The sequence below is a fragment of the Thamnophis sirtalis genome, unplaced genomic scaffold, assembly GCF_051295495.1.
Source record: "Thamnophis sirtalis isolate CommonGarterSnake01/CBP01778 unplaced genomic scaffold, rThaSir2_p1.2 scaffold_9, whole genome shotgun sequence".
Taxonomy (NCBI): domain Eukaryota; kingdom Metazoa; phylum Chordata; class Lepidosauria; order Squamata; family Natricidae; genus Thamnophis; species Thamnophis sirtalis.
This window is the reverse complement of record NW_028261389.1, coordinates 20,854,837-20,881,717: the sequence shown is the minus strand read 5'-3', so window position 1 is coordinate 20,881,717 and position 26,881 is coordinate 20,854,837. Positions and strand designations below refer to the sequence as shown.

At 40.3% G+C, this 26,881-nt stretch overlaps 1 protein-coding gene across 1 annotated transcript in view; it reads left to right on the top strand.

The window, feature by feature from the left end:
- Positions 1-716: 716 nt before the first annotated feature.
- Positions 717-26,881, top strand: part of AGK (acylglycerol kinase) — a 46,390-nt gene continuing 20,225 nt past the window's right edge. The window contains exons 1-8 of the mRNA XM_087723001.1: positions 717-844; positions 3,187-3,361; positions 9,661-9,700; positions 11,710-11,789; positions 19,708-19,783; positions 20,327-20,419; positions 20,992-21,024; positions 25,520-25,614. Coding sequence (XP_087579127.1) covers positions 3,252-3,361; positions 9,661-9,700; positions 11,710-11,789; positions 19,708-19,783; positions 20,327-20,419; positions 20,992-21,024; positions 25,520-25,614 — 527 coding nt within the window. The 5' untranslated portion in view covers positions 717-844; positions 3,187-3,251. The remainder of the gene's footprint in view (positions 845-3,186; positions 3,362-9,660; positions 9,701-11,709; positions 11,790-19,707; positions 19,784-20,326; positions 20,420-20,991; positions 21,025-25,519; positions 25,615-26,881) is intronic.

The following is a 26,881-nucleotide window of genomic DNA, read 5'->3' as shown; positions in this document are numbered from 1 at the left end:
AGAGTTGTCTGTCGAATTAGTGAGTATAAACTTTGGATGTTTTAAAATCTCATGAAGACAACCCACAAAGTTACCTTTGCATGGCCACATGGGAGTCTGACAATCAATCAGAATACATTTCTTACACAGGAACAGGAAGCTCCAAGGCAGGACTCCAGAGGGTATAAATCTCTCTCTCACCCATGTGCTCATTTTGCCCAGGACCCCAAAAAACCCTCATGTTGTCCTGTCCACCATTAAATCATCTTTCCAAGCAATCTCCAGGTTCCCAGTGTCTTTCTCCCTATTTGGAACTGTTGGAAGAACATTACTTCCAACACAGCCCTCCATGTAAAAAAAATAAAAATACAGTTATGATGAATTAGGCAACCACCCACAGTAGGCAGATAATGGGATGGGTCAGTGCATACATGTGATAAACAAATAAATAGGAAAGAGGGGGAGATGAGAGAGGAGAGGAGCTTATTAACTTTCTTCTTTCCTTCCGAAATTTACACCGACTCCCAAAAGGATTGTGCTCAAGAAAACTGACGAGGCTTGGAGCCCTTTTCTACAAACAAGGACGACCTTGAGCCGCGCGGAACCAAGAAGAGCCTATCTAATGTTTCCGGGGAGTAAAGCTAAGCGCAGCACCAGGAAGCGGCCAAAGAGAAGCCGAGCAGAAACTGGCAGCGGCGTCAGACGGAAGGCAAAAAGTGAGACCCTTCCTAGCTCCGCTGCAAGGCGGGCAGAGGCAACATGCCCCGTCTCTAATAAGCTGGAAGGTGAAGAGAGAAAGAGAGGTTAGCCGTGCATCGGGGGGTGCTGGAGACCGAAGGCGATGCCGCGAGGCTCCTCGTCTCAGGTGAGTCTCCGCCATCGTCCGGCTTTTATTTTTAGGATCGCCGCCCCTGCAACAAAAAGATTCGAAATGGGTCCTGCGGGTTCTTCGCCGGCACCGATTGGCTGTGGGTCACGTGGTCAGCGCATGGTAGTCTTCCGCCCGGAACCTCCTCGTGGGTTTAAACTAGGGGTCTCCGAAGTTGGCCGCTTTAAGACTTGTGGACTTCAACTCCCAGAATTCCCCAGCCAACAAGGCTGGCTGGGGAATTCTGGGAGTAGAAGTCCACAAGTCTTAAAGCGGCCAACTTTGGAGAGCCCTGGCTTAGCTAACAGTTTCCATAATATTGAATGTCCAATGCGATGGACCCAGTGCCGCTGAAGCTGGCCTTGATCAGGTTTGCCTTGATCAGGTTTCTACAAAGTGAAAACTCAGATGAGCCATTTGAGAATTAGTGTCTATGAAACACTTCATTTCAGTGAAGTGCTACCTCAACCTATAGATTAGCTCAAGCTCAACCTATAGATTATTTTAACACCCGGTGAGCCAAGATTTGTTTTTAAAAAAGAAGATGCAATAGATGTCTATGGAGATTCTCAGTCATCCAGGTCATGGTTGTCCCACCAAAGGTGCTTTTTTCCCCCCAACAGGTAACTAAACTTTCTGGTTTTTCTTTGAAGACGTTTTGCTTCTCATCCAAGAAGCTTCTTCAGCTCTGATGAATGAGAAGCAAAACATCTTAAAAAACAAACAAACCAGAAAGCTCAGTTGCTTCTTGAAATCCTTGGGGATTGGAAAACAGCATTTCAACAACATTTCATATAGAAAATGAGCAGATGGGGCTAGCCAATTAATCCTTTTTTAACTTGCTAAACAAACTTTGACTTGGGTTTACCTTACACCCAAGCAGCAACGGATTACAGTGGATAGCTTGGTACTGTACAATAACTGGCCTATTTTATCTTAGTATATCAAATAAACCGGCTATCCCTGCAAACATACCCTTAACCTGAGCTGGCAATTTTTTTTTTAATTTTGATAATTAAAGCAAGCTGCTTAATCTATGGAGAAGAAATAGCAAAAGTTAGAATTAAAAGACTTGAAAGCAGTTAAGGCAGAGCTGTCAAATTCCCAGCCTGCGAGCCAGATGCGTCATGCACTGAGCACGCCCAAGCCCAGTTTAGCGAAGGGGGGGGGAGTCCCGATATGACATGTGACGCCACTGTGTTGTCGTGAGTTTGACACTCCTAAATTAAGACATCAAAGTAGGATCAGGAGATCTGGTATTAGACATAAGACCATCTGGATGACCTTGGGTCAGTCATTCTCAGCCCTAGAAAAAAGGCAATGGCAAGTTACTTAACCCAGTATGTTGTCCTTTTAACTATTGAACATAAAAGAATGCAGAATAACAGCATTGAGGGGTTCTAGTCGAACCCCTTGCTTGAGAAAAAGTCCTTATACCATCCCAGACAAGGCTGTTCAATCTCTTTAAAAACCTCCAGTGCACCTACAACTTCTGGAGGCAAGGAGTTCTACTGGTTAATTATTAATTAATTTAACCCTACTCAAATGCTTGTATTAGAGCATGAAAACAGCCCTATCTCCATATTGCAGATTTTGAGTAAATTAAGGAGGGTAACAAAGACTTGAGTAAGCTCCTGAGGATGCTGGTGAATATGGTGAGGTTGCCCTTACACTTCCTTTGATTAACACATGCTTCATTCTACAGGGTTTAGTTATTGCACTAAGTCACAAAGCTACTTGTTTAATTTAGTCTGATGAATAAGGCCCGTCACTGTGGCTTGTAAAACATGTTTTCTGTTAGTAATTGTAGGTACTATGGTTTACAAATTTAAAATAACAAAACAATGAACGTGGCAATGGTTGTACAAGTTTCAACACCATTCCAGTGATTCAGCATTACCCCCCCCCCCAATGTTTGGAATAAGAGCTAAAAAGTTATTAACTGATTAGGTTTACAGTTAGCTGCCAAATTCTATAGGTCAATTCTGACTCTTCTATTTGTTCAGGTCGCGATTGTTCTCTCTACTTTTAACAAACATGGGTCGTGTAAGCAATTGTCTGAGCACTTAAAAATGAAGATCATTCACAATCAAGGCACAAATTCCTGCAAGCTCAAGGGTAAAAAAAAAATGCGAAGAAATGGAAGCCATTGTGGAACTGATGAAGCCAAGACAAGGCCTAGAAAAAATAGTTAATTGTTCTCAAATCTGTCATACCTGCAAACAGAATTCCCAGATCACTGCATACTACCTGCTGAAAAGGTTACATGGTTATGCATTGATTAACTAACTTCAAATCTATTGTCTAGTTTTAAGAATATTCATCTTTCTTTTCCATAGTTTACCACACAGAGGCCTTTTTTCGCATCGGAATTGTACGCTACGTTATAGAATAAAACCTAAACATGGCCAAGGTGATCACAATGCTTCAAACTCTCAGAAATCATTGGAAGAAGACTACAGTTGGGATCTGCCTGGTTACATGGGGAGGAAACTGGCTTTATGGAAAACACTGGTAATTATTTTGGAATCTTTCCATGATTTGGATTGAATTTAAAAAAAACACTCAAGGCCGAACAGAAGTGGCAAAAGAGCTATAGAATGTCATCTAGTTAGTTTTTGCTCTTTGTTGTAACCAAGAAATGTTTTGAATTGGAGCAGAGGAATGAGGGAGGAATGACCATCCAAGCTAATTTTTTTTCTCTCCACCATATGAAGCTAACTGGATTTGATAGCTTTTCTGAATATCCTACGAAAGCAGGTCAGGGAATTTTAAAGACTTTGGAGAGTTGTTTGTGTGTGCATAATCTCAAAATCCGTGTATAAAATTATGAATAGCTTAAGCAATTGGGTCAGCAGGAGACTGAATTTCCATTTTATGTATCTGCAAGAGAGAAACATCTTTGGGTAGGTTTTGTGAACTTAATTCCTATTTTTTCCCCTCAAGAATCAGGAGGGAAAATTATTATGGGGAAAGAAAATGCATTTTAGATTAAAACATCAATTAGCTTTATTTTAGGTCAAAATTAAATGATGAATGTAAGTAGTCTTCAACTTACAACAGTTCTTTTAGTGACTGTTTTGAAGTCACAATCACACTGAAAAAAAAACAATTTATGACCATTTCCCACACATTGTATCCCCATAGTCACATGATCAAAATTTAGATGCTTGGCCTCTGACTCATATCTATAATGGCTATGATTGTCCCGGAGTCACGTGGTCACCTTTTGTAATCTCAATAGGGAACCAGATTCACTTATTAACTGTTACTAACTTAATAACTTCAGTGATTCACTTAACAACTGTGGGAAGAAAGATCGTAAAATGTGGCAAAATTCATTTAACAAATGTTTTGCTTAGCAATTTAATTTGGAGGTGAATTGTGGTCATAAGTCAAGGACTACCTGTAATTTGAAGAGTGCTATATTTATTTAGATATACTAATTTAAAGGTAATCTCTAGATCCATGTACTGTAATTCAATGTATTAGCTGCTACTAAAAAATATACATGTGATCATAGTACTTTCAAACAATGGTATGTCCCATTGACTTTAGAATAGAATAAGTGAGAAGGGACCTTGGAAGTCTTCTAGTCCAATATTCATTAAAGGCCAACTTCTCTCCACCGCCCTCCATTAATTAGTTGATTGCTTGAACTGCTTTTACTCTTAGGCAATTTCTTCTAACATCCATCCCAAATATGCCTTCTGTAATGGAATATGTGAATGATCTTGGGAAACACGGAGAACAGATATTGTCTATGAAACAGCTGGACAAGATAGAGAAGTCCCAAAAGGCATCAGAGGAAAAAAAGTTGGGAAGGACCCACCCTACTTGATCAAGTAGCCTTACTATAAAGTAGAATTAGCTTATCTTGTTTTCTGTCTTGTTTTAACTGGGAGATTTGACATCAATCTTGGAAATCTGAAGGTACAGATTTTCCACTGTCACTTTTGACCGTATGATCAATTAGGATGGGTCCTTTCTAAATTTCTTTCTCTGGCTGTTAATCCCTTGGGGTCTCCTCCCTCTCCTCTGATTTTTTCCTAAGCAGCATCTGTTCCCCTCATTCCCCAAGGTCATCCACATGTTCCAGTATTATCGTCCAAAGATTTTGAACCATTCAATTCCATGTCTCAGGCTCTGGGATAATAGAGAACACATCACAAGCTTAATCTGTGTGATATCTCTTCAGATGTTTGAAGCATACTATAATATCCCCAGGCTAAACAAGTCCTGTTCTCTCAATCTGTCCTCACAGACTTAGCTTGAATTGTTCCTGATGCAATAATATAGGAATAGACAGTATGGTGCTCAAAGAATAATTTATTATTATTTTTAACAGGAGGCATGCATGCTGCAAAGACGCCTTTAAGCATCATTGTCTTTATTTATAAGAAAGCCTCATTGGATCTGGTAGATTGAATTTGAATTGAATTGAATTTATTAGGTTTCTATGCCTTTTATTTTATTAGATTCCTTCTAGATAACTGTGGCTCACTTTTTAAAAAAAATTAAGAGGGGATTGAGAAGGGAAGCTGCTGCTAGTATTAATTTATACATAGTTGTAAAGATTCCATTGAAATTAGTATATCTAAATCTTCTGAGCAGCTTCATGAGTAGGTTTCCTAAAGCCACGAGAGCCAAGTCAAATAGAACTGCGAAATCCAATTTACGAATGAAATAAGGTATACTGCCCTTTGCCCCATCAAAAAGCAACAGTTGATGATGTCTTGGTTATGCAGTAGGATAAAATAGATGGAAGACTGTGTCAACCTTGAGCCAGTGAGAATCAAACTACTGGCAGCTGGCAAAATTAACCAACAATACTTTATTCTAACCACAGAGTCACCACGGTTACTAATGTTAACAGTCATGTTAAGAAAAATATTCCCTCAGTGCTTTGCTATCAGAGTAGTAGCTGGGGGCGGGTTTTCCGTGGCACGACAAAACCACGGTCCACTAAAGCGCGCCCGATTAAAGTGCGTCGCTGACGTCATCAGCAGCACGACGACAAGGACTGCGGAGAAAAAAGGGCGCTTTAAAAAGCGCTTTTAAAGCAAGCCGATTCATGTAAAGGTAAGGGTTAGGGTTAGGTTTAGGGTTAGGTTTAGAGTTAGTTTGGGGGGGTTAGGTTTAGTTTTACGGGTTAATTTTACCTTTACTGCTCACAGCGTGCTTTTTTCATCGCACTGTGATGACGTCAGGTACGCGGTTTCGTTGAGCGCGCTTTAGACGACCACGGTTTTGTGGTGGAACCGGGTTTTCTCCATTCTAATCCCCCTCTTTCTTCTTGTTATACACTATATTGCCAAAAGTATTCGCTCACCTGCCTTTATTCGCATATGAACTTACTGTCAGTGACATCCCATTCCTAATCCATAAGGTTCAATATGACGTCAGTCCACCCTTTGCAGCTAAAACAGCTTCAACTCTTCTGGGAAGGCTGTCCACAAGGTTTAGGAGTGTGTTTATGAGAATTTTTTACCATTCTTCCAGAAGCGCATTTGTGAGGTCACACACTGATGTTGGACGGGTTTACGTGGCCTACCACTTTGTGGCTGAGTTGTTGTCGTTGCTAAACACTTCCACGTTCTTATAATACAGCTGACAGTTGACTGTGGAATATTTAGGAGCGAGGAAATTTCACGACTGGATTTGTTGCATAGGTGGCATCCTATCACAGTTCCACGCTGAAATTCACTGAGCTCCTGAGAGCGACCCATTCTTTCACAAATGTTTGTAAAAACAGTACTTGATTTTGTACACCTGTGGCCATGGAAGTGATTGGAACACCTGATTCTGATTATTTGGATGGGTGAGCGAATACTTTTGGCAATGTAGTGTATTTCCTTACTTGGTACAGGTAGGGAACTTACAACCACAATTTGGTCTAGAATTGTGGTCATATGTTGTTGCAATCATTAAAGAACCATAGAGAAATTCCAATAAGAAACAAAGGCAACAACACAAGCAATAATTCTTACTTTAAGATCCGAGGTTTATTGTTTCTAATAATTTGGAATATCAGAAATGAATAGATATAAAATATACAATAGTAGTAATGTATTTGCATTATCAAGCCATTGCAAAGTGGTCCAATGACATATAGCAGGTCCTACAAGGACTGCTATAAATCAAAAGGCCCCGAGCTGATCTTGAATCCTATTCTTTATACTTTTCTTCTAACCACATACTCGCTTCATAATTTTACTAACGGTCACTTTCTGTAAACACCTGTGTGCCTTCAAAGCTCTCGGCCATTTGTTACTTTTTCCCCGCACATGGGTGCGACCTACCCCCTCCATGCCCCATTTTGGGCTTAGCAGGCCTCCCTCAAGACTCATGACCAAAAATGGGCTGCGGGGGGGGGGGGTTGCCCCACACATGTGCATGGACACGTGACACCCCCCCCCATGCACGCACATCTTCCGCAGGTGCGACAGAGAACCAAAAACCAGCTAGTTAGCGGAAAGCACGCATGCATGCGCAATGGAAATGAGCTGGGCGACGGCTCGTGTGCCCACAGAGAGAGCTCTACGTGCCACCTGTGGCACACATGCCATAGATTCGCCATCAAGGGGCTATATTTTTGTTTCCCACACCAGTTTGCTTAATGACCACAGCCTGGTTCTCTCAGTGGTGGTTGTTAAGCAGCTATATGGCTTGTTAAGTAGACAGAGCAAAAGAGTTGCCTGCTAAAGAAAGCACTGGATGGTGAATGGAAGGGAACTCCTGTGCTGGACTGGAGAAAAACGGGCCTTTTCCTCCCCTCCGTATCAGGAAGACAACCATAGCTGAGTTTGGAGAAAGTACGTTTTTTTATTTTTAGGATCCAAGCTTGCTTTGTTTGGTCTGCTAAGGGGGTTCACCTCCCTTCTGTATATTAACCTTCTTATCCTTCCAATTGTTTTCAGTTTTAGAGCTGGTTTTTAAATAGTATTTGATAAAATGTCTTCAATTAATCAAAAGTCTACTACTGTATTGGTATAAAAGTGTCCCTATTTCTTAACATGCGGGACGTATTCCTCGGAACACTGAGGAATTCTAAAACCTCTAAGGAACCCTTTGATAAATATTCCAATTAAGGGTAATTGGAGTAATTTATTATTTATACATTCTCTTGCTTTAGAAAGCTTGTTTCTCTTTGCCCCATTATTTTTCACTAAAGGTTTCCCATTGCGTGTTTCTCTTGTTGCTTACTTTGAATTTCTCCTGATTGGTTTTTTTATTGTAAATCAATGTTCTTACCACTGGAAAGGTTACTGTGGTAGGAAGTGACTTGGTTTGAATAAAAAGTTGCTTGATTGAACTAATTTTGAGTGGCACCAAAGAACAGACCATGGAGAGGATATGCAAAGTAAGTTGCAAATATTATAAGGCAAGGGTGTCAAACTCAATTTCATTGAGGGCCAATCATGAAACATGAAACTTAGCCAAGTGAACATTCAAAAATGCATCACAAATACCATTGACTGGTGCTAATGGTTGATACAGGTTGCTGCCAGCGTCCTAGTACCTTTTTAAAGTAGTACCAAGTACCTTCTTAAAATATAAATGTTCTGAGCAGAGCAGTTTTTTGCAGTTCTGCTGGTGTTATTGCAAGAAGCTACAATTTGTGGATGTATCTTATAAAATTCTTGAACATGGTACCAAGTGCCCCAATGACAATGGGTATCACTGTTACATGCTTCCTCCATAGCCGTGTAGTTTTGATGCCTAGGTCGCGATATGTCGTGATTTTTTTCTAGTTGTTTTTCTTTGACTCTGGCATCTGGTACAGTGATATCAATAAACTGTACACTTCGGCCCTCTACAACTGTGATATCTGGCGTATTGTGTTCCAAATGACAATCCGTCTGTATTTGAAAGTCCCACAAGATAATTCACCATCTCATTTTCAATACTTTTTCCACTTTATGTTCCTTTATATTATTATTATTTTATATTATTTATATTTATATTATTATGCTTTATATAAAGAGATGCTAACACTTTTGAGCAATCTTGTCAAAGACTTTTCCTTTATTTTATCCCTGTTTATGATTACTTTTAAAAATTGTATGATGTCATTAACATAGTTGTGTTATAATGTTACTGTGTTTTCACGCATTAAGTCTTTACATTTGGCTCACTGCCCCCGCCCCCCAGTATGCCCTCCCTACACACCATTTTAGTCATGAGACTTCTTAATGAAAGCAAATGTATGCTAATTTCTTGACATCCTTCTTTTTGGCAAATGTTAGGAGAAGTAGAGAGAGTTAGCATATGCCAAAATTCAGAAATTCAAACTCAAGAGTGCCTAGTGTGCTGTTTTGTGTATATATGTGCAGATTGAAGAAAGAGGGGTGGGATAGGAAAAAAATGAGGGACAGCAGTTCTGATGCTATCCATCACCGGCTATTGTGTCGGGAGGGGGACAAATTTTCTGGCCAGCTATGCAGTTTATGGAGAAGGTTTTTTTTTTAATGCCATACTATTTATTTACATAATGGAGAATTTGGTTAGTTTGAACAGTGTTGTGGGTAAAACGTCAATCCATTATATAAACTAGTACAAGGGTCACATATGCTTGTCCTGAATAAATATCTAGTTAAAGATATTAATAACAAATGTAATATCACATAAAATTATGATTGCGGAAATAGTCTACATTCCTAACCCCACCGTCCCTTTGAAAAGTTTTGACTTAAGATTTCTGTCTGCCGAAGCAGAAATCCTTTTTAAAATGCGCACATATATCTCCCTTCCATAAATTTAGCTTATTTAATATTTATTTTTGTCTTTTCTCCTCTTCCCCCCCGTTATAGCGATAACCTGCTAAGGAGAGCTGCATGCCAAGAAGCCCAGGTAATACCATCCAACAAGATCAAATTAGATTAAAATCCCCTCCTTATCTCACTTGTGCAGGGTCCTGGAGATTCTCCCGGTGGGTCTGTTCTACGTGAGTAGCCTATCAACAAGGATGTCATTATTTAGTTGCCCAAATATTACAAATACTGCTTTCTTCTTCTTGCCAAGCTTAGGCTTTGCACCTAATTATACTCAAATTCCGCAAAGTATAAAATCAGTGGCGAATAGCTTGCAGGTATTTTTGATAATTGAGAAGGATATTTCTTCATAGGCATTTGGGGGAACGGATATTTCTTAAGACTATTGGTACTCAGTACTGTTGGCAGTAACCTTTACGCTGTATTTTTTTTTTTAAATCTCCATCTTTTTATTATAAAAATTGTTGTGCTTTAGAGTTGTCCTTTGTTTTCCTGTCACAACATATCTGGAGGGCACCAGCCTGGGGACAACTACAACAGCACAACAATAAATTAATAAAATTTGTAAGATTCACATTCTAGTTAATTGTACCTGTGTGAGTCATAAAGACCTTTACAGACCCATGTGCATTATGGCCTTAATGTTTTGTTCATTATGTACTGTATTTTTTGGAGTATAAGGCGCATCTTTTCCCCCTAAAAGAGAGTGAAAATGTGGGTGCGTCTTATACACTGAATGTAGCCCCACCCACCAGCCCCACCCTTTGTCCTCTGCCTTCCATCAATTTATCTCTTTGCAGCAAGCGGAGACTTCAATAGGCTACAACAATCCCTGCAACCTGAAACAGCTGATGATCAGGAGAAATTGAAAGTGAAACTTGCTGTTTGTTCCACAAGGCAAATTGCTGGGAGGCAGAGGCAGATCTTTTTTTCTTGTGCTAATCAGGCTGTTTGCTGCAAGGAGAGAAGTCAACAACTATAAATGCCTATAGAATGTTCAAATTATTAGACTTATTTTTTAAAAGACTGCCTTATTATTATTCTAGACAACTTAACAAAATTAAGAAGCTTTTAAAAATACTGTAAATGCTTGATCTGAAGAGGCCCAGTGCTATTGCTTTTAAAAAGTGCTATTCTTTTAAATAGCAGAGAATAACTATACTCCCAGAAAGCACATCAATTTTAACAGCATCTGTACAAGTAAAGTCTGAAATATAACACTACAAACAGTGTATATTGTCTGTACTGTTTGCTGTTTGTTGCAAGGTGGCAAATTGCTGGGAGGCAGAGGCAGTTATTTTTCCCTTGTTTTCCTCCCCAAAAGCTAGGTGCATCCTATACTCTGGAGCGTCTTATACTCTGAAAAATACAGTATTTATCAAATGTAGGTACCCCCATCTCACTCCCAGAGAGCTCTAAACTAAAGTTGAATATGGTATCTTGAACACACCTTAAAAATTAAACGTAATTGTATCTGGGGCGGGGGGGGGATGCATGAGTGAACAAAATCCCAAATCCATGGGTACTTTTATTGAGGGACTAGGAGCACGGTGGCTCGCCTGGTTAGCACTCTGGCTTGCATGTTAGCAAGCTCACATATGAGACATGAGTGCTGCCATGGGACAGGGTGAGCTTTCGTCCTTCGGTCCAGCACCTGCTGTGGACAATAATGGACCCCTCAACTGGGCATCCCCTGGGCAACAGTGATGTCACCAGCTAATCCTTTCAACCTAAAAGCGCCTTGATGCTTCTGACACGGGTGGGATAAAATTAATGACTGAAATCATAACTTAAACAGCGGATTATTTTTCGGACTTCATTGTTTTATCCCCTGATATTTGGACCTGATTTTGAGTATTGAAAATAACAACATTTGTGTTACTTAATTAGGGGGTTTATAATTCAGAATATCAGGGGCACTTCTACAAGTTGCGAGTGACAAAGCAAACAAGTCACTTCTTCCTTGAGCTCATTCCTTTCACTGGGAAGAGGCTACCTAAACAGAGCATTGTTTTTCGGTTTCCAAATGGAAAATTCTAATTATTAAGTAATTAAATAACTAAACCCTTACTTTCTCTTTATTATTAGGTATGGGGCAACCAAGTTATTCCTTCCAATATGCAGATAAAGAAAGCAACGGTATTTCTCAACCCTGCAGCTTACAAAGGGTAAGGTTCTTTATGTTGTTGGTTTTCCTGATTTTTAAACCATAGGACGAACAATTGAGGAATTAGGTATGTCTAATGTTCCATGCGCCTTCGGCATTTAGTCATGCCAGCCACATGACCACGGAGACGTCTTCAGGCAGCGCTGGCTCTTCGGCTTTGAAACGGAGATGAGCACCGCTCCTTAGAGTCGGGAACAACTAGCACTTATGTGCGAGGGGAACCGTTACCTTAATGTTACAAAGTGAAGGACTAGGGTAATATGATAGTGTTCGGAATATAATTCTAACGGTTGGGTTGGCAATATATAAATCATGTAACAATGCTATACCTGTTTCTTTAAAACATACTGTAAAATGTGATTGGTTGCTGTTTCTTCAATCAGCCATAAGAGGGAGCCAGAACAACTGTTACTTCTCTCTCTGTTTCGTTAGATGGTAGGCTGATCTGATCTGAGTGCCGTGAGCTATTGTAAGTTTTGCAACTGTTAGCAAACTTTGAATACTGAACTGATTATATGATACTGGACTATATTATTTGGATTATCCCTTAACTGAAAGACATTGATGACTGACTGTCTTATCCGTGTATGACTTGGACTGTTTGATAGACTCTGATACCTCTATTTCCACAAAAGTAAAAGCTTATTTAAACTGCAGTGTCTCTGTATGCTGGTTTGTGTGTTCTCCAACACAACTTTCACAACGCTTCATTGAACGTACTCGCTCTCCCAACGAGGAGCTTATCTAACAGATAGTATTTGAGTGGCTGTCAGAGAGAAGAGGGTTCGACCTATTCTCTATAGCACATGAAGGCAGGCCAAGAAGTAATGGGTGGAAGAGTATCAAAAAGAGATCCAACCTAAAGAGGAATTCCCTCCTCTTGTAGGGAGAACAATTAATCAGTGGAACAGCTTACCTCCAAGAAGTTGTGGGTACTCCATCACTGGAGGTTTTCAACAAGAGACCTGACAGCCAGTTATCTGGAATGGGATAGGGCAGTGATGGGGAACCTTTTTGACACTGAGTGCCCAAACCAGAACACTCGTGCATGCACGTGTGTGCGCCTGCTGGAGCACTGGAAACCCAAAGACCAGCTGACCGGTGTGCATGTGCGCACTGAAAACCAGAAGAGCAGGTAGCATGCCTGTTTTTTGGCTGGTTTGGGGCCATTTTTTTGGCCTTCAATTTTCAGTCCGTTTTTCGCACCAAAACCCTGGCCATTTTTCAAGCCATTTTCAGGCTATTTGGGGAGCCAAAAATGGCCTGAAAATGGTGCAAAAACTGCCCAAAAAACAGTCATGTGCGCACCGGCCAGCTGGTCTTTGGGTTTCCGCTGTACACAAAGATCAACTGGCACGCCGGAAACCAGAAGAGCAGCTGGCAACGGTGCATGTGCCCACAGAGAGGGCTCTGCGTGCCATAAGTTCGCCATCCTGAGTAAAGGATCTTGAGCAGGGTGTGGGTCACTAGAAGTAAGTAAGTAAGTAAGTAAAATCTTTATTATGGTCAAAGACCAGCAATACACATTAGTTTTTACACTATATTAAAAAATACTAACATTAAAATATAATTTAAAAATATTGACATTAAAAGTGGATAATAACATAATGGTCCAAAGATTGTTAGAGGTATATCCAGATAATTGGTACAAGATGGTACTATACTTTTGTAGCCAGTTTTTTTCTTATGGACATTACAGCAGCACAGAATTTTGCCACTGCATATGTGGTAACCGGGTTAGGAAACACTAGAAGATTTCCAAGGTCCCTTCTGACTCCCTTATTCTATGTTCTACCTTCTGACTGTGGCCATGAGTGAGAATGGCAAATGAACTGCTTATGACTTACTTAGTCAAGCTTCCTATATCATGTAGTCCAAGCCAACTTGGCTTGTTCCAGAGACTTTTTTTAAAATTTTGCATGACACAAAATTGTGGGTAAAACAACTCCAGAGAACTGATTCCTTATGCTACTTGCAGGATAATTGGTTTGGATTGTTGGATAAAGACATAAATATAACATGTCATATGCAAATGTAATCGTACTCCGAATATCGCTCCCTATGAAATGGGCATGCAACAAATGTCCAGTGCCTTTTCTTAGACTACTTCCAAAGAGCCCCATGTGCAAAAACAGATTGTTCTTCCTTAGTAAATGGGATTGTAATTATTTTAGTAGGTTGCTGGAAATGTTGCCTTTTCTTCCTATTGGATTTCTCACCTATTTTGTTTGGGTGGGGAAGAAATCCCAATTCACCTAAGAGGTAATTTGAAAAAGGAGCCACCCTTTGCCCAGCTGTGCCATAGTAGCTGCTTGCACACCATCCCATCCCTGCCAGCAGTCATCCCCAGCCCAGTTGCAGTCATGTTATGCTACAACAGCCACTTGCCCACTCATCAGCTTGCTTGCACCAGGGACTTACAACATCTTGCCAGCTTCCCCACTGATTTTGTTTGTTGGAGGCCAGCAGGGTTAGAGGGTCCTCATCCCAGTCATCGCTTATCGGCACAATGGGGATGGCTGGGATTTGCTGCTGCTAAGCAATATGGTCACATGATATTGCACTTTGCTTAGAGATGGAAATGCCAGGCCCATTGTTCACCAAGGATTTACCTGTAGAAGATTATAGAAATCTTCATAGCAATTAAATTGATAGGGCTTGGCTAGCTCTCCTGATTTCCTAGCTTTTAGAATATTGTGATTTTTATTTGCAACTAGATAACCTGGCATTGCCTGGGTATTTATTTAGAGGGGGAAAATGTCTGGACCAAACGTAATTTCTAACATTGGATTTTCCCCCTTACCAGAGGGAGCCCCCTTGTGGAGTACTGTGAAGCTGTTACCATGGCAACTCCTGTACAGGAGAAACCATTTTACAGCAGTACTATAGAAGCCATTTGAAGGCACAACAGGCTGTATCTTAACAGAACTTACACCTGAGGAGTGTTAGGGGCGTCTTACCTTTACAGTATTTGTTTCCAGAGAGTAAGTCATCTGTGTATCAAGTTTGGTTGAAATTGATTGAGGCGTTCAAAACCATACTTATCAAATTCTGGGGTTGTGCAAACCCAGACAAAACAGCTTTTTAACCTGGGCTCATACTTCCTTGACAATCACTGCTCAGGCTTCTCTTTTTGTTCTACATTTTGCTAGTTTTCTTTGTTTTCCTTCATGTGTAAAAAGAAGATTGATTGACTGATTGCCTTTATATCCCTCCTTTTCTCTGAAACTACAAGATAGTTCTGGTGTCTATGATAATTTCATCCCCACAACAATAGCTCTATGGCATGGGTGTCAAACTCGCTGTGTCACATGATGTTTCCTGACGTTTTTCCCCTTTGCGGAGCTGGGGTGGGCGTGGCCTGTGCATGATGCATCCAGCCCATGGGCCACCAGTTTGACATCCCTGCTCTGTGAAATGAGTTAAGTTGAGAGATAGTGATTGGCCCAAAGGCATCCTGGGAGCTTTGAGATCTAGCAGCTAATAAAGGTAAAGGTTCCCCTTGCACATATGTGCTAGTTGTTCCTGCCTCTAGGGGGCGGTGCTCATCTCCATTTCAAAGCCAAAGAGCCAGCGCTGTCCAAAGATGTCCTCGTGGTCATGTGGCCAGCATGACTAAATGCCAAAGGCACATGGAACACTGTTATCTTCCCATCAAAGGTGGTCCCTATTTTTCTACTTGCAATTTTACATGCTTTTGAACTGCTAGTTTGGCAGAAGCTGGGACAATTAACAGGAGTTCACTCCTTTACGCGGCAAGCTCATCATCTTATCCGTTGAGCCACTGCAATACATGTCTATCTGTAATCTTGGATCAACAGGTTATCAAGGTACTGCAAACCTTCATGTAATGAATGTATGGCTTGAAAGCCACTTTATTGGCTTTGTATAAAATTAAACACCCATATAATCCATGTTGTCATCAAGATGATCATTGGGAAATATGTAAAAAGTAGGAGTTAAAAGTAAATAGATAGACTGAAAAACATTTCTGAAGTCAAAATATGCCTGGTTTATTAATAGGTTTTCACTACAAAGCCTCCCCTTCTGGATATATATTTTTTCTTTTCCCCCCATATAAGTATACCATTTCCAAACAAACTGCCATTGTCTAACATTCATTTAGGGCTCTGAATGGAATAGTATTCTTGGAAACTATATAAGTTGGGGTTTTTGCTGCAATCGGATAACCAAAAATAAATCATGTAAATGCAATAGCAGAACAATCAAAAATAGATTATGTAAATGCAGCACCAGAATAAGAAAAATAAATTATACAAATGCAATCGCTCCAAAACATTTCTAGCCCTAAACCTAAGAATCTCTCAGTCATATAAAGTGGCTATTTCTATGCAAGTGAGTTTGAAGAAAGATAATGTAGTCTCTTAGCGGCTGAATGAGTGACTCACCATAAGGAACACACAAGTAAAATAATGTTATATTAATGTCTTCTTTTCCGTATTTTTCAATTGTTGTTTCCCAGCTTTTAAAAACTTTCCAGAAAGCCTTCGTCTCTCTTGATAATAAGCATTCTATGTATTATTCAATTGCATAATACTGCAGGCACCTAGGTTGCCGTCTTCCTGATTGATTCTCTGTTCATGAGCTGTCTGCATGCATCCTACCAGCTTAGCTCTCCTTCAGATCATAAGTGTCCTGAGAATCAATCCATACATTCATTACATGAAGGTTTGCAGTACCTTGGATACTTTTTTGCTGGCATAGCGGTACTTCTGGAACGTCCTTTCTTTTCTCCGCGGTGGGGCAGTGGTTAGAGTGCAGTACTGCAGGCTACTTCTGCTGCCAGCAGTTTGGCAGATCGAATCTCACCAGGCTCAAGGTTGACTCAGCCTTCCATCCTTCCGAGGTGGGTAAAATGAAGACTCAAAGTGTTGGGGGCAAGACGCTGACTCTGTAAACCGCTTAGAGGGGGCTTTGCAGAGGGCTGTAAAGCACTATGAAGCAGTATATGTCTAAGTGCTATTGCTATCTAACAAGTTAAATTAGAATAGAATGACAGAGTTGGAAGGGACCTTGCAGGTCTTCTGCCTAGGCAGGAAACCCTACACCACTTCAGACAAATGATTATCCAACATCTTCTTAAAACCTTTCAGTGTTGGAGCATTCACAACTTCTGGAGGCAAGCTGTTCCACTGATTAATTGTTCTGTCAGGAAATTTCTCCTTAGTTCTAAGTTGCTTCTATCCTTAATTAGTTTCCACCCATTGCTTCTGGTTCTACCCTCAGATGCTTTGGAGAATAGCTTGACTCCCTTTTCTTTGTGGCAGCCCCTGAGATATTGGAACACTGCTATCACTTCTCCCCTAGTCCTTCTTTTCATTAAACTAGACATACCCAGTTCCTGCAACTGTTCTTCATATGTTTTAGCCTCCAGTGCCCTAATCATCTTTGTTGTTCTTCTCTGCACTCTTTCTAGAGTCTCCACATCTTTTCTACATTGTGGCGACCAAAACTGAATGCAGTATTCCAAGTGTGGCCTTACCATGACATTATAAAGTGGTATTAACATTTCATGTGATCTTGATTCTATCCCTCTGTTTATGCAGCCTAAAACTGTGTTGGCTTTTTTGGCAGCTGCTGCACACTGCTGGCTCATATTTAAATGGTTGTCCACTAGGACTCCAAGATCCCTCTCACAGTTACTACTACTGAGCAAGGTACCACATATACCGTACCTGTCCATTTCACCATTGAATTTCATTTTGTTAGATAGCACCCGATGTTCAAGTCTGCAACAACTTTCCAAAGTTGTGACTAATTTTTTTTTTACTTTAGTTTTTTTCTCTTCAGTTAGCCTTATTTAGCCTTGCGTTTCCTACTGTTGCCCAACACAAATTCAATACATTAACGTAAGCATAATAAACACATCACAATTTCTGTGAATCACACATAAAGGTATTGCATCTGTGCAGAAAGGGCATCAGAATAATTTCTAGCTGAGACTTTGGCCAGAAGCCTGTCCCATTACATGCACATGTAAGTTCTCTTTCCACTCACTTCCTTTTTTACTTCCTGCAAGCATTTGCACTATTGGGAATCAGAACTAGCTGAATTTGTCTTCCTGCCTTTTTTTGTCTTCTTCAGCATCTTCCACTCCTCTTTTGTGGTCTACTTTTCTGCCCTGGAGATTCAAGTTGGCCGTGACAATGCCTCTCCATCAATTGTGTCTAGTAGCTATTAATATTTTCTTTGGGAAAATATAGTTTCCTGGTGCCCTCACCTTCCTGCTAATAAAAAAGATCTAACGCTGGAGTTCCACCATGAGTTAGTTTGCTTCTCAAAACAAATCAGCCCAGCAACTACATAAGTGATTATACTGTCACTTTTATTGTAGGTTCTGTAGCTTTACAACGGAGAAACTTGAGATCTCTCCACAAAAGTCTGAAAAAGGATGCAAGATCTTCCCATTAATAAGGAATGATACCCTAGATTATGCAAAATATGAAGATAATGGCTTCCTGCATGGGAAAGTGCCATGAACCTCTCAGTCAGTATTCAAGATACTAATCTTTGTCCCAATGTTCCTGTACGAGCAGAAGTTTTTCATTATTTTAAATTCAGCTATATGACAGGTTATACTACTGAATTTCATAGTTGTCATCTGAAACGGGCCAAGTACAATAAATAAATTTGAGGTTTATATTAAAGTAGTGCTTACAATCTCCCACTTTCGAGCCTGATGCCTTAACAAAACTGATTCTCTGAGATACGTTTAGGACAGGATAAAAACATACTTTAATTAATAAAGTATAATATCTATTGTTTGATGTCATCATTGCCTAATATATTTCTCTGTTAATCTCCTTTCCCACAGATTTTTTTTTATTGATTAGAAATTGTCAATTACAGGCATTTTAGAAGCTGTAGACCGATGACTCATTTGACATATAAAGAGAAATGTCAAATAGCCATTGGGTTTCACTGATAAAACAAGACTGGTTCCCTTAGATGATGATGGCTTCTGTTTGGTTACTTTGGCTGCTAGATTTTGCTAGGGACATATTGTATATCTTGATGATGATGATGATGATGATGATGATGATGATGATGATGATGATGATGATGATGATGATGATGATTGGTTAATCTTTGGTGAGATTCACAGCCTTTGGGGCTGGTTGGTAGCTCAACAGCTCGAGTCCTAAGAACCTAGGAACTGTTAAGGTAACGTAAGAAGTTATAAACTGTTCCAAGTAGGGTGGGTTTATTGTTGTTGTTGTTGTTGTTATTGTCCTAAGGACCTAGGAACTGTTAAGGTAACGTAAGAAGATATAAACTGTTCCAAGTAGGGTGGGTTTATTGTTGTTGTTGTTGTTGCTGCTGCTGCTGCTGTTGTTGTTGTTGTTGTTGTTGTTGTTATTATTATTAAGAATTAGCTGATAACCAGCGCTGCCCAGGTATTTATTTATCCCAACCCTTCTTCCATGAACGTTGCTGCAATTTCTAATGTTGGAGTTTCTCCCTTACTAGAGGAAACCCCCTTATCGTGTACTGTGAAGCTATTACCATGGCAACTCCACTGCGCTGTATAGTAGAAGCCATTTTATGGCAATGCGGTAGAATCCATTTAAAGGCACAACAGGCTGTATATTAACAGAACACATGCCCCAAGTGGTGTTGGGAGTGTCTTACCCCCACAGTATTTGTTTCCAGAGAGTAAGTCATCTGTATACCAAGTTTGGTTGAAATTGCTTGAGGTGTTTCAGAGTTATGCTGGAACATACACACACAAACAAACAACCATTTAGATAGATAGATGATAGATAGATAGATAGATAGATAGATAGATAGATAGATAGATAGATAGATAGATAGATAGATAGATAGATAGATATCTGCTTTAACACAACTGATTTGAACAAAAAACTCATAAATTGTCTGCCCTTTTTCCTTTCTAGCAAAGCCAGAACTCTTTTTGAAAAGAATGCAGCTCCAATTCTTCACTTATCTGGTCTGGATGTGACTGTGGTGAAGGTAAAAACTAAAAAGAGTTTTTCAGTATCTCTTTCTGGGAGAAAAAAATCCCTCTTTTGGTATATTTTAGCTTCAGTCCAGTTTTTCCTAGGGGAAAAAAAGAAATAAACCCTACTTGATACTTGCTATTTAAAAAATAAATAAAAATAAACCATATCTTTTTTTAAGGAAAAAGCTAAGTCTTTAATTATCAATTAAAGTATCTTAAGGACAGATGTAATATAGTATTTTGGAGTATCAGCTATTTATCCCAGCATGCAAGCAGAATATTGATAATTCTGCCTTACGAAGCAGAATTTAAAAAACTGCTACGAAGTATTTGAGATTGGTTGAGAATAGTATTTTGCCTCTTTCAGAATATATTCATTGGGAAGGCTTGAGTTTGGTGATGAGGTTGTTAACAATGAAAGGAAGGGAAAGCTTGCAATTGTTAAGCTGTGCTGAGCTAGTGAAGGTTATATGAAGAAAATATTACATGGCTTTTCGTTTGAAGCAGGAGAGTGTTAAATGCAATGTGTTTCTGTGACCTTTCTGGCAACTCAGACAGATCATGAAGGGCAAGCAAAGAAGTTGTTGGAACTGATGGAAAACACCGATATGATCATCATTGCAGGAGGAGATGGAACAGTGCAAGAGGTACTGTAAGGATTTTCCTACCCATCTTTTCTCCAGCATCTATATTGAAAACTTTTAATTTTTGATTATAAGTTATAATCTTAATATATGGCAACTTTGAGTTAATGTAAACTTTTGAGTTATCACTAGAAGAGATTATCTGTTCGCTAAATTTGCAGATTATCTCAACCTATGGGCCCACATACACAAGACATGTTCAGAAACTTGAAGAGCCATGGTGGTGCGGTGGTTAGAATACAGTACTGCAGGTTACTTCTGCTGATTGCTGGCTGCCTGCAGTTTGGCAGTTCGAATCTTACCAAGCTCAAGGTTGACTCAGCCTTCCATCCTTCCGAGGTCGGTAAAATGAGGACCCAGATTGTTGGGGGCAACATGCTAACTTTGTAAACTGCTTAGAGAGGGCTGTAAAGCACTGTGAAGTGGAATATAAATCTAAGTGCTATTATGTGTGCCTGCATATTTGTGTTTAAAAGAAGTCTTTCTCCTTCCTTCCTCCCTCCCGCCCTCCCTCCCTCCCTCCCTCCCTCCCTCCCTCCCTCCCTCCCTTCCTTCCTTCCTTCCTTCATTTTCAGGTTATAACTGGGCTTCTCCGAAGAGCAGATGAGGTAAGGTATATATTTCCTGGGCAAACTTAATTTCAAAATTCTAGCCATCCTGAAATTTTTAGTCAGTAATTATTACTTGTTCATATTAAATTGTAAGCCCTACTTATTTCTTGGTGTTTCACCTAGCTTTCATCAATTGTACCTGAACTGGTACATTTGTACTCCTGATTGTCTTCCTGATTCTTAATGATGGAAGTGGAGGTTGTTATGATGGAATTCCATTCCATATGTGAGGGAGAACATTAGGCTGGAGCCCAAATGCTAGTATTTCTGTGTGCAGAAACATTTTTCTTATATGAGCCTTAATCTTTAGTTTAGTTTGTTTAGTTTTGCTTTGCTTAGCTTAGCTTATTGTCATTGCACATCATACAATGAAATTAAATGCCAACTTCAGTATACATTATAACTATAAAAGAAAAACACAAACACACATCCTTCACATATTATATATTTGAAATTGAAAACCCGAAATTGCAATGAAATAACTTTGAAATGAAATAAAGTAGAAAACTATCATCTTATGGAAACTTTGCCAAAAGTGGATTAGCTTTTGATAAATTCCAGATAAATGTAATGGAATCCTAGAATATCTCATTGCACTTAAGAGAAACGTCAGAACAGGAATCCACCATACAGACAGAACATAACGAAATGAAGTGGTTCCCGATTGGCAAAGGAATGTAACAAGGCTGTGGCTCTTCCCTAATATAATTTATATGCTGCATATACCGTTTTTTCCAGAGTATAAGACGCACTGGTGTATAAGACGCACCAAAGTTTTGAAGAGGCAAATTTTTTAAAAAAAGTTTTGCACTCTGCAAACGTTCCAAAAACGGCCCGTTTTTCGTGAAAACGGGCCAGGTTTTTTTTTCCAAAAAAAGGGCATGAATAGCCCTTAGGAAGCTTGTAGAGTGCTCCTGGGGGGATGGGGGGAAATGAGCAAAGAATGGCCCATTTTTTGTGAAAACTGGCTAGTTTTTGTCAAAAAAAGGGCATGGATAGCCTTTAGGAGGCTTATAGAGTGCTCCTGGTGGCTGAGGGGGGGGGGGCAAAATTGAGCAAAAAATGGTCCGTTTTTCACTCATTTCTGCCCTTCCCAGCCCCCAGGATCTCTCTGAAAGCCTTCTAAAAGCTATGCATGGCCATTTTGGTGAAGGGGGTCGGGTTTCAAGAGGCAAAAATGCTGTATTCAGTGTATAAGATTTTCAACCTCTTTTTTGAGGGAAAAAGGTGCATCTTATATTCCGAAATATACAGATATATTAAGGGAATCAAGATTGGAATAAATTGGGTGTAGTTTTGAATAAACTTACTTCATCTGTATCCTTGAATCACTGCCTGAGGGACTTCCACTTCTAATATCAGTTAAGAGAACCTTGAGGATATATGGGCTTTACATCAAGAATTTCAGCTTATTATTAACATAACTTATTCCATTTTTATTAGAATTTTACCCTCTCCAACAGAGAGAAGGAGGCATTTTAATGATTCAGTCAAATATTTGAAGAGATCATTAGCAACTAGAACTACACAGCTGCTGTGCAGAGCTGTGATCAATGGAGAGACACAATCATATTTCAGTTTGGAAAAAAAAATCTTTAAAGAAAACCTAGTCAAATGTTATAGTATGTTGGATATGTTCACCACCTTGAGTTATTTGTAAAAATAGTAAAAGGCAAGATACAGATAATTATGCTGTGGCAGTTTACCAAAGACCATTATTAAGTCCTTTATCTATTCCACATTTAGATAAGATAGTTAACTTTATTGTCATGTTTTTATTGTGAGTACGCGCGCGCACACACACACACACACACACACACATATACATACATATCACTGTCCATTTTGAATACATAGCGGAAAGAGGTAATTTGAGAGTTCATAAGGTTGATGCTATATTTACCCAATGAAAACATTATTGGATAAATAAACAATGGATCCACCTGGATTGTCATCAATGCAGGATGACACAACAACTCTTTTGTTTCTTGGGAACAAGCAGCATGGTATCCTATTGGATAGGTCCTGTTCTTTTGTTTGCATTATGGTGCAAAAGTGAAATTCAAGTGGCAGTTTAAAAAAAAAAAAACCTTTTGAAGCCATAAACTCATCTTCATTAGGTAGCTTTAACATCTTTAGTGCCAGTTAGTATCTACTTTAATTTACCAATGATTATAGGCTGATTTTAGAAACTGAGGAGGATCGTTTCAATAACCTTGATCAGAATTCACATCGGCACAGTCTAATTTTGCTTGGTGCTTAAATGTTCCTGAAGCTATATAGTAGAGGAGATACATGTTCTTTGCACTATCTTCTCCCAGCCACTTGGAAAACATATCTTGCGCTTTCTCCTATTTCTGTGAAGGTACTCAATTTCATTGAAGGCTGCATCAGGGCTGTGGGTGACCTCGAGGTGCGGGGGTGGGGGGCATGGCCAACTGGGAGGGCATGGCCAGATTGACGCCACTCCCCAAATTGCTGGCATGTTTCCTCTTCACACTTGGTAGACCAGGTCGAAGCCACACTGGCCCAATATTTTCTCTTTGCACTGGGTAAACCAGGCCGAAGTGACGCGGGGTAGACCGGACTTAAGTGACATGGGCCAGCCCCTTACATTTTCCAGACTGGCCCCATGGGCGGATCCGACCACATCACAGGCCACATCCAGCCTTGTTTTTGACACGCCTGAACTAGATTATATATCGCCACTGCTTAGGAACTTATATATTACTTTTTTGTTTAGTTGGGGTGGCATTGAAGTATTTTTCATAAATGCTCACTCTTTTTTCCAACTTTACCTTGTATAATAAAGTGTCACAGTGTTATTTCCTGCAGCCCAAAATTATTCTGCGCAACGGCATTCTGGAAATGCAGGTCTTAGTCCCAGGTAACATCCTGTCTAATTAACTCCCTGGTCAGAAAGACAAGAAAGCCAGGCTTCCCCATCGTGAGGTAGGAGAAGAAAATCAATCGAGGAAGGGGGCTGCAGTAGAGAATTTAATAATAGGGAAGTGTGTAGGCAGAAATGACGGAAAACCATAATGAAATAAATTAGATTTTTGAGAAATGGTGCTGCAAGCTGCAGTAATCTGAAGAGATTCAGGATACTGTGGTTACAGGGTCATTAAACTTGATTTGCTACAACTTCTCAAAGAGCATAGCTTATGATACTACAAGGCAGTGTTGTTGAACCTTTTCGGCACCAAGTTTAGAAATGGGAGTGTGTGTGTGTGTGTGTGTGTTTGTGTGTGTGTGTGTGTGTGTGTGTCGGAAACCGAAAGAGCAGCTTCCTGGTGCGCATGCGCATGCTGGGAAGATGATCTTCTGGTTTCCGGCTCTTGCATGCCCACTGGCCAACTGGTCTTCCAGTTTCCGGCGCGCATGCGCACGTGAAAACCAGCAGCCCGGCATGGATGTGTGCCCTTGTTCTTCTGTGTTCCTGCACACCAGCCAGCTGGTCTTGATTTACAACAGTTCATTTAGTGGCCCTTTGAAGTTACAACAGCACTGAAAAAAGGAACTTAATTTCAGCTTCTCACGGTCACGTGATAAAAATGCAGATGCTTGACAGCTACCTCGCATTTATGATGGTTGTAGCATCCCAGAGTCACATGATCCCCTTTTGCAACCTTCTGACAAGCAGTGACAATGGGGAAGACATATTCACTTAACAACCTTGTTAACTGACTTAACCACTGCAGTGATTCACTTAACAACTGTGGCAAGAAAAATCGTAAAATGGGGCAAAACTCACTTAACAAATTTCTCCCTCAGCAACCTAAATTTTGGGCTCAATTGTGAGGGCTACCTGTATATCCAGGGAAATCAGGACTGCATTTGAAACTTTAAATTCTAAACCATGACTCAACATGTGATTCCCCCCCCCTTTTTAAAATGAAATCACTCCTGTATCCATTCTGCGCCCCCTTCTGTTCTTTCCCTCTAATCCAGTTGACAGAGATAAAGATCCATTTGCAAATCTATGTGTTTAAAAAGAGTTGGTTAATTGTATATTCATGTTCAACCAGCTTTATTGCCAGGGTGCTGCTGAACTTTCCTTTTTTACTGGAGAATTGCAATGCTTTGAATTACAGTGTTTATTTTTGTCTCTACTCTGCTTGGAGACCAACAAGGCCTAAATGTTTCCTCTATGCCCCAGATGCTACCTTCCACTTTATTATCGATCGCTGGTTCCCTTATGGAATCATACCTTGATTAGGGCACATGTGCCAGCTTTCCATCACAATGTGCCTAATGATTACCAAAGCCTGCTTTGGAACCAGTTGACGCTTGGAGGGCTGTCAAAATAACCTATTATTCTGAGCCGTTCTTTGCCACGGTCTCTCAGGAAGAGCCTGCCTGTTGCATCCCATGGAGAATAGGTGGAGGGAGGGGGGGGGTTGAATGGGATGATATTAAGCAAAATTGTTTAATATTCCCGAAAAAGGGACTTGGATTAAGTCGATGGGGCTTGTTTTGTTCTTGTTCCCAGGCAACTTTCAGTAAAATTCCCATCGGATTCATTCCTCTTGGAAAAAACAGCACTTTAAGTCATACGCTTTATGCTAAGAACGATAACCAAGTCCAGTAAGTATGAATTCATGGTGACATCGATGGAAAATCCATTTACTTTTTAATTACTTTTTTAAAAAAGCATGTTTCATTTTTAATCTATTTGTATTTCGACCTTCCTTTAAAAAGAGTTTTGTATGATATGGACTTTTCTAGCAATATTGTGAAATCTGTTGTTCTGAAAGAGTGCCTCTCTCTGCTTCTTAAATGAAGATACAAAACTCTATCTGACAGCTTAAAACCTATTATGAAGATCACACAAAGGCTTAATGTGTTTTGTTTGCTTTTGGCTTGGTATGTTTTACAAAACCAATCTCCCCCCACCGCCCTTCCATCTCTCTGATACCAGCTTGTTGACCTTGCTGAAGTCCCTGTTCCGACCTAGGCTTCCCAAGAGCATGAAGCAGACTCCTTGTCCTGACAAATCCCCTTTTATTAATTGACTGTGAATTCTGTTCATTCACATCCAGCAAAGTCTTTCAATGGAGGATTTACAGTCACAGACCTTATCTGGCTTGGAGAGCTGACGGGCCGATATCTGCAAACCTTGGCAGATATCTTGGTCTTGGAGAGTCACGAACCAATTAAGCGAACTTATTCTCTCCTGCAAACTCCACTCCCCTTTTGCTCCTCTTTTATTTCCTCTGGGAGGGGGGCATTCATCGTCCACCTGTGGCCTTACTCCCAAGTCGACCCCTGTTCTTTAGCAGTTCCCTTCATCTGGCAACTCTGCGCATGTGCACACTGGGAACAGGATCCAGCTGTTCGTCTGCCTCACTGATGTCTGACTCTGAAGACAGCTGATAACTGGCATACAGCTCTGCCCCCAACACAGAGCCCTCATCAGAGCCTTCCCCAGACTTCAGGACTGGCCCATGTTACTCCCCAACCTCCTCACTGTCCGAATCTGCTTCCAGCTCTGCTGGCGGGCCAGAATAGCCCCTCTCAAGTTATTGAAGGCCATGTCTTTTTGTAACAAGAGCAATGTCATTCATGACCTGATTAGGGATAAAGAGGGTATTACTGACATAGGTGAGTTAAGGAGGGAGAAAGATCCACATGGTTTTCATAAGTTGCAGCAGCCTCAACTCCAAGATGTCAGTGTAGGAGAATAATACTTCTCTATCAGATCCTGATAGACACCTGTGATAGCGCTCATGGGCATGCTTTTGGCACCTGAAGTGAAAAAGGTTCACCATCACTGTACTAGAAGATAGTTAGAAGATGCTAATTATATCACGCTAGGCTGACACTCACTTGATCCCAAGGCCCTCAACAGTGA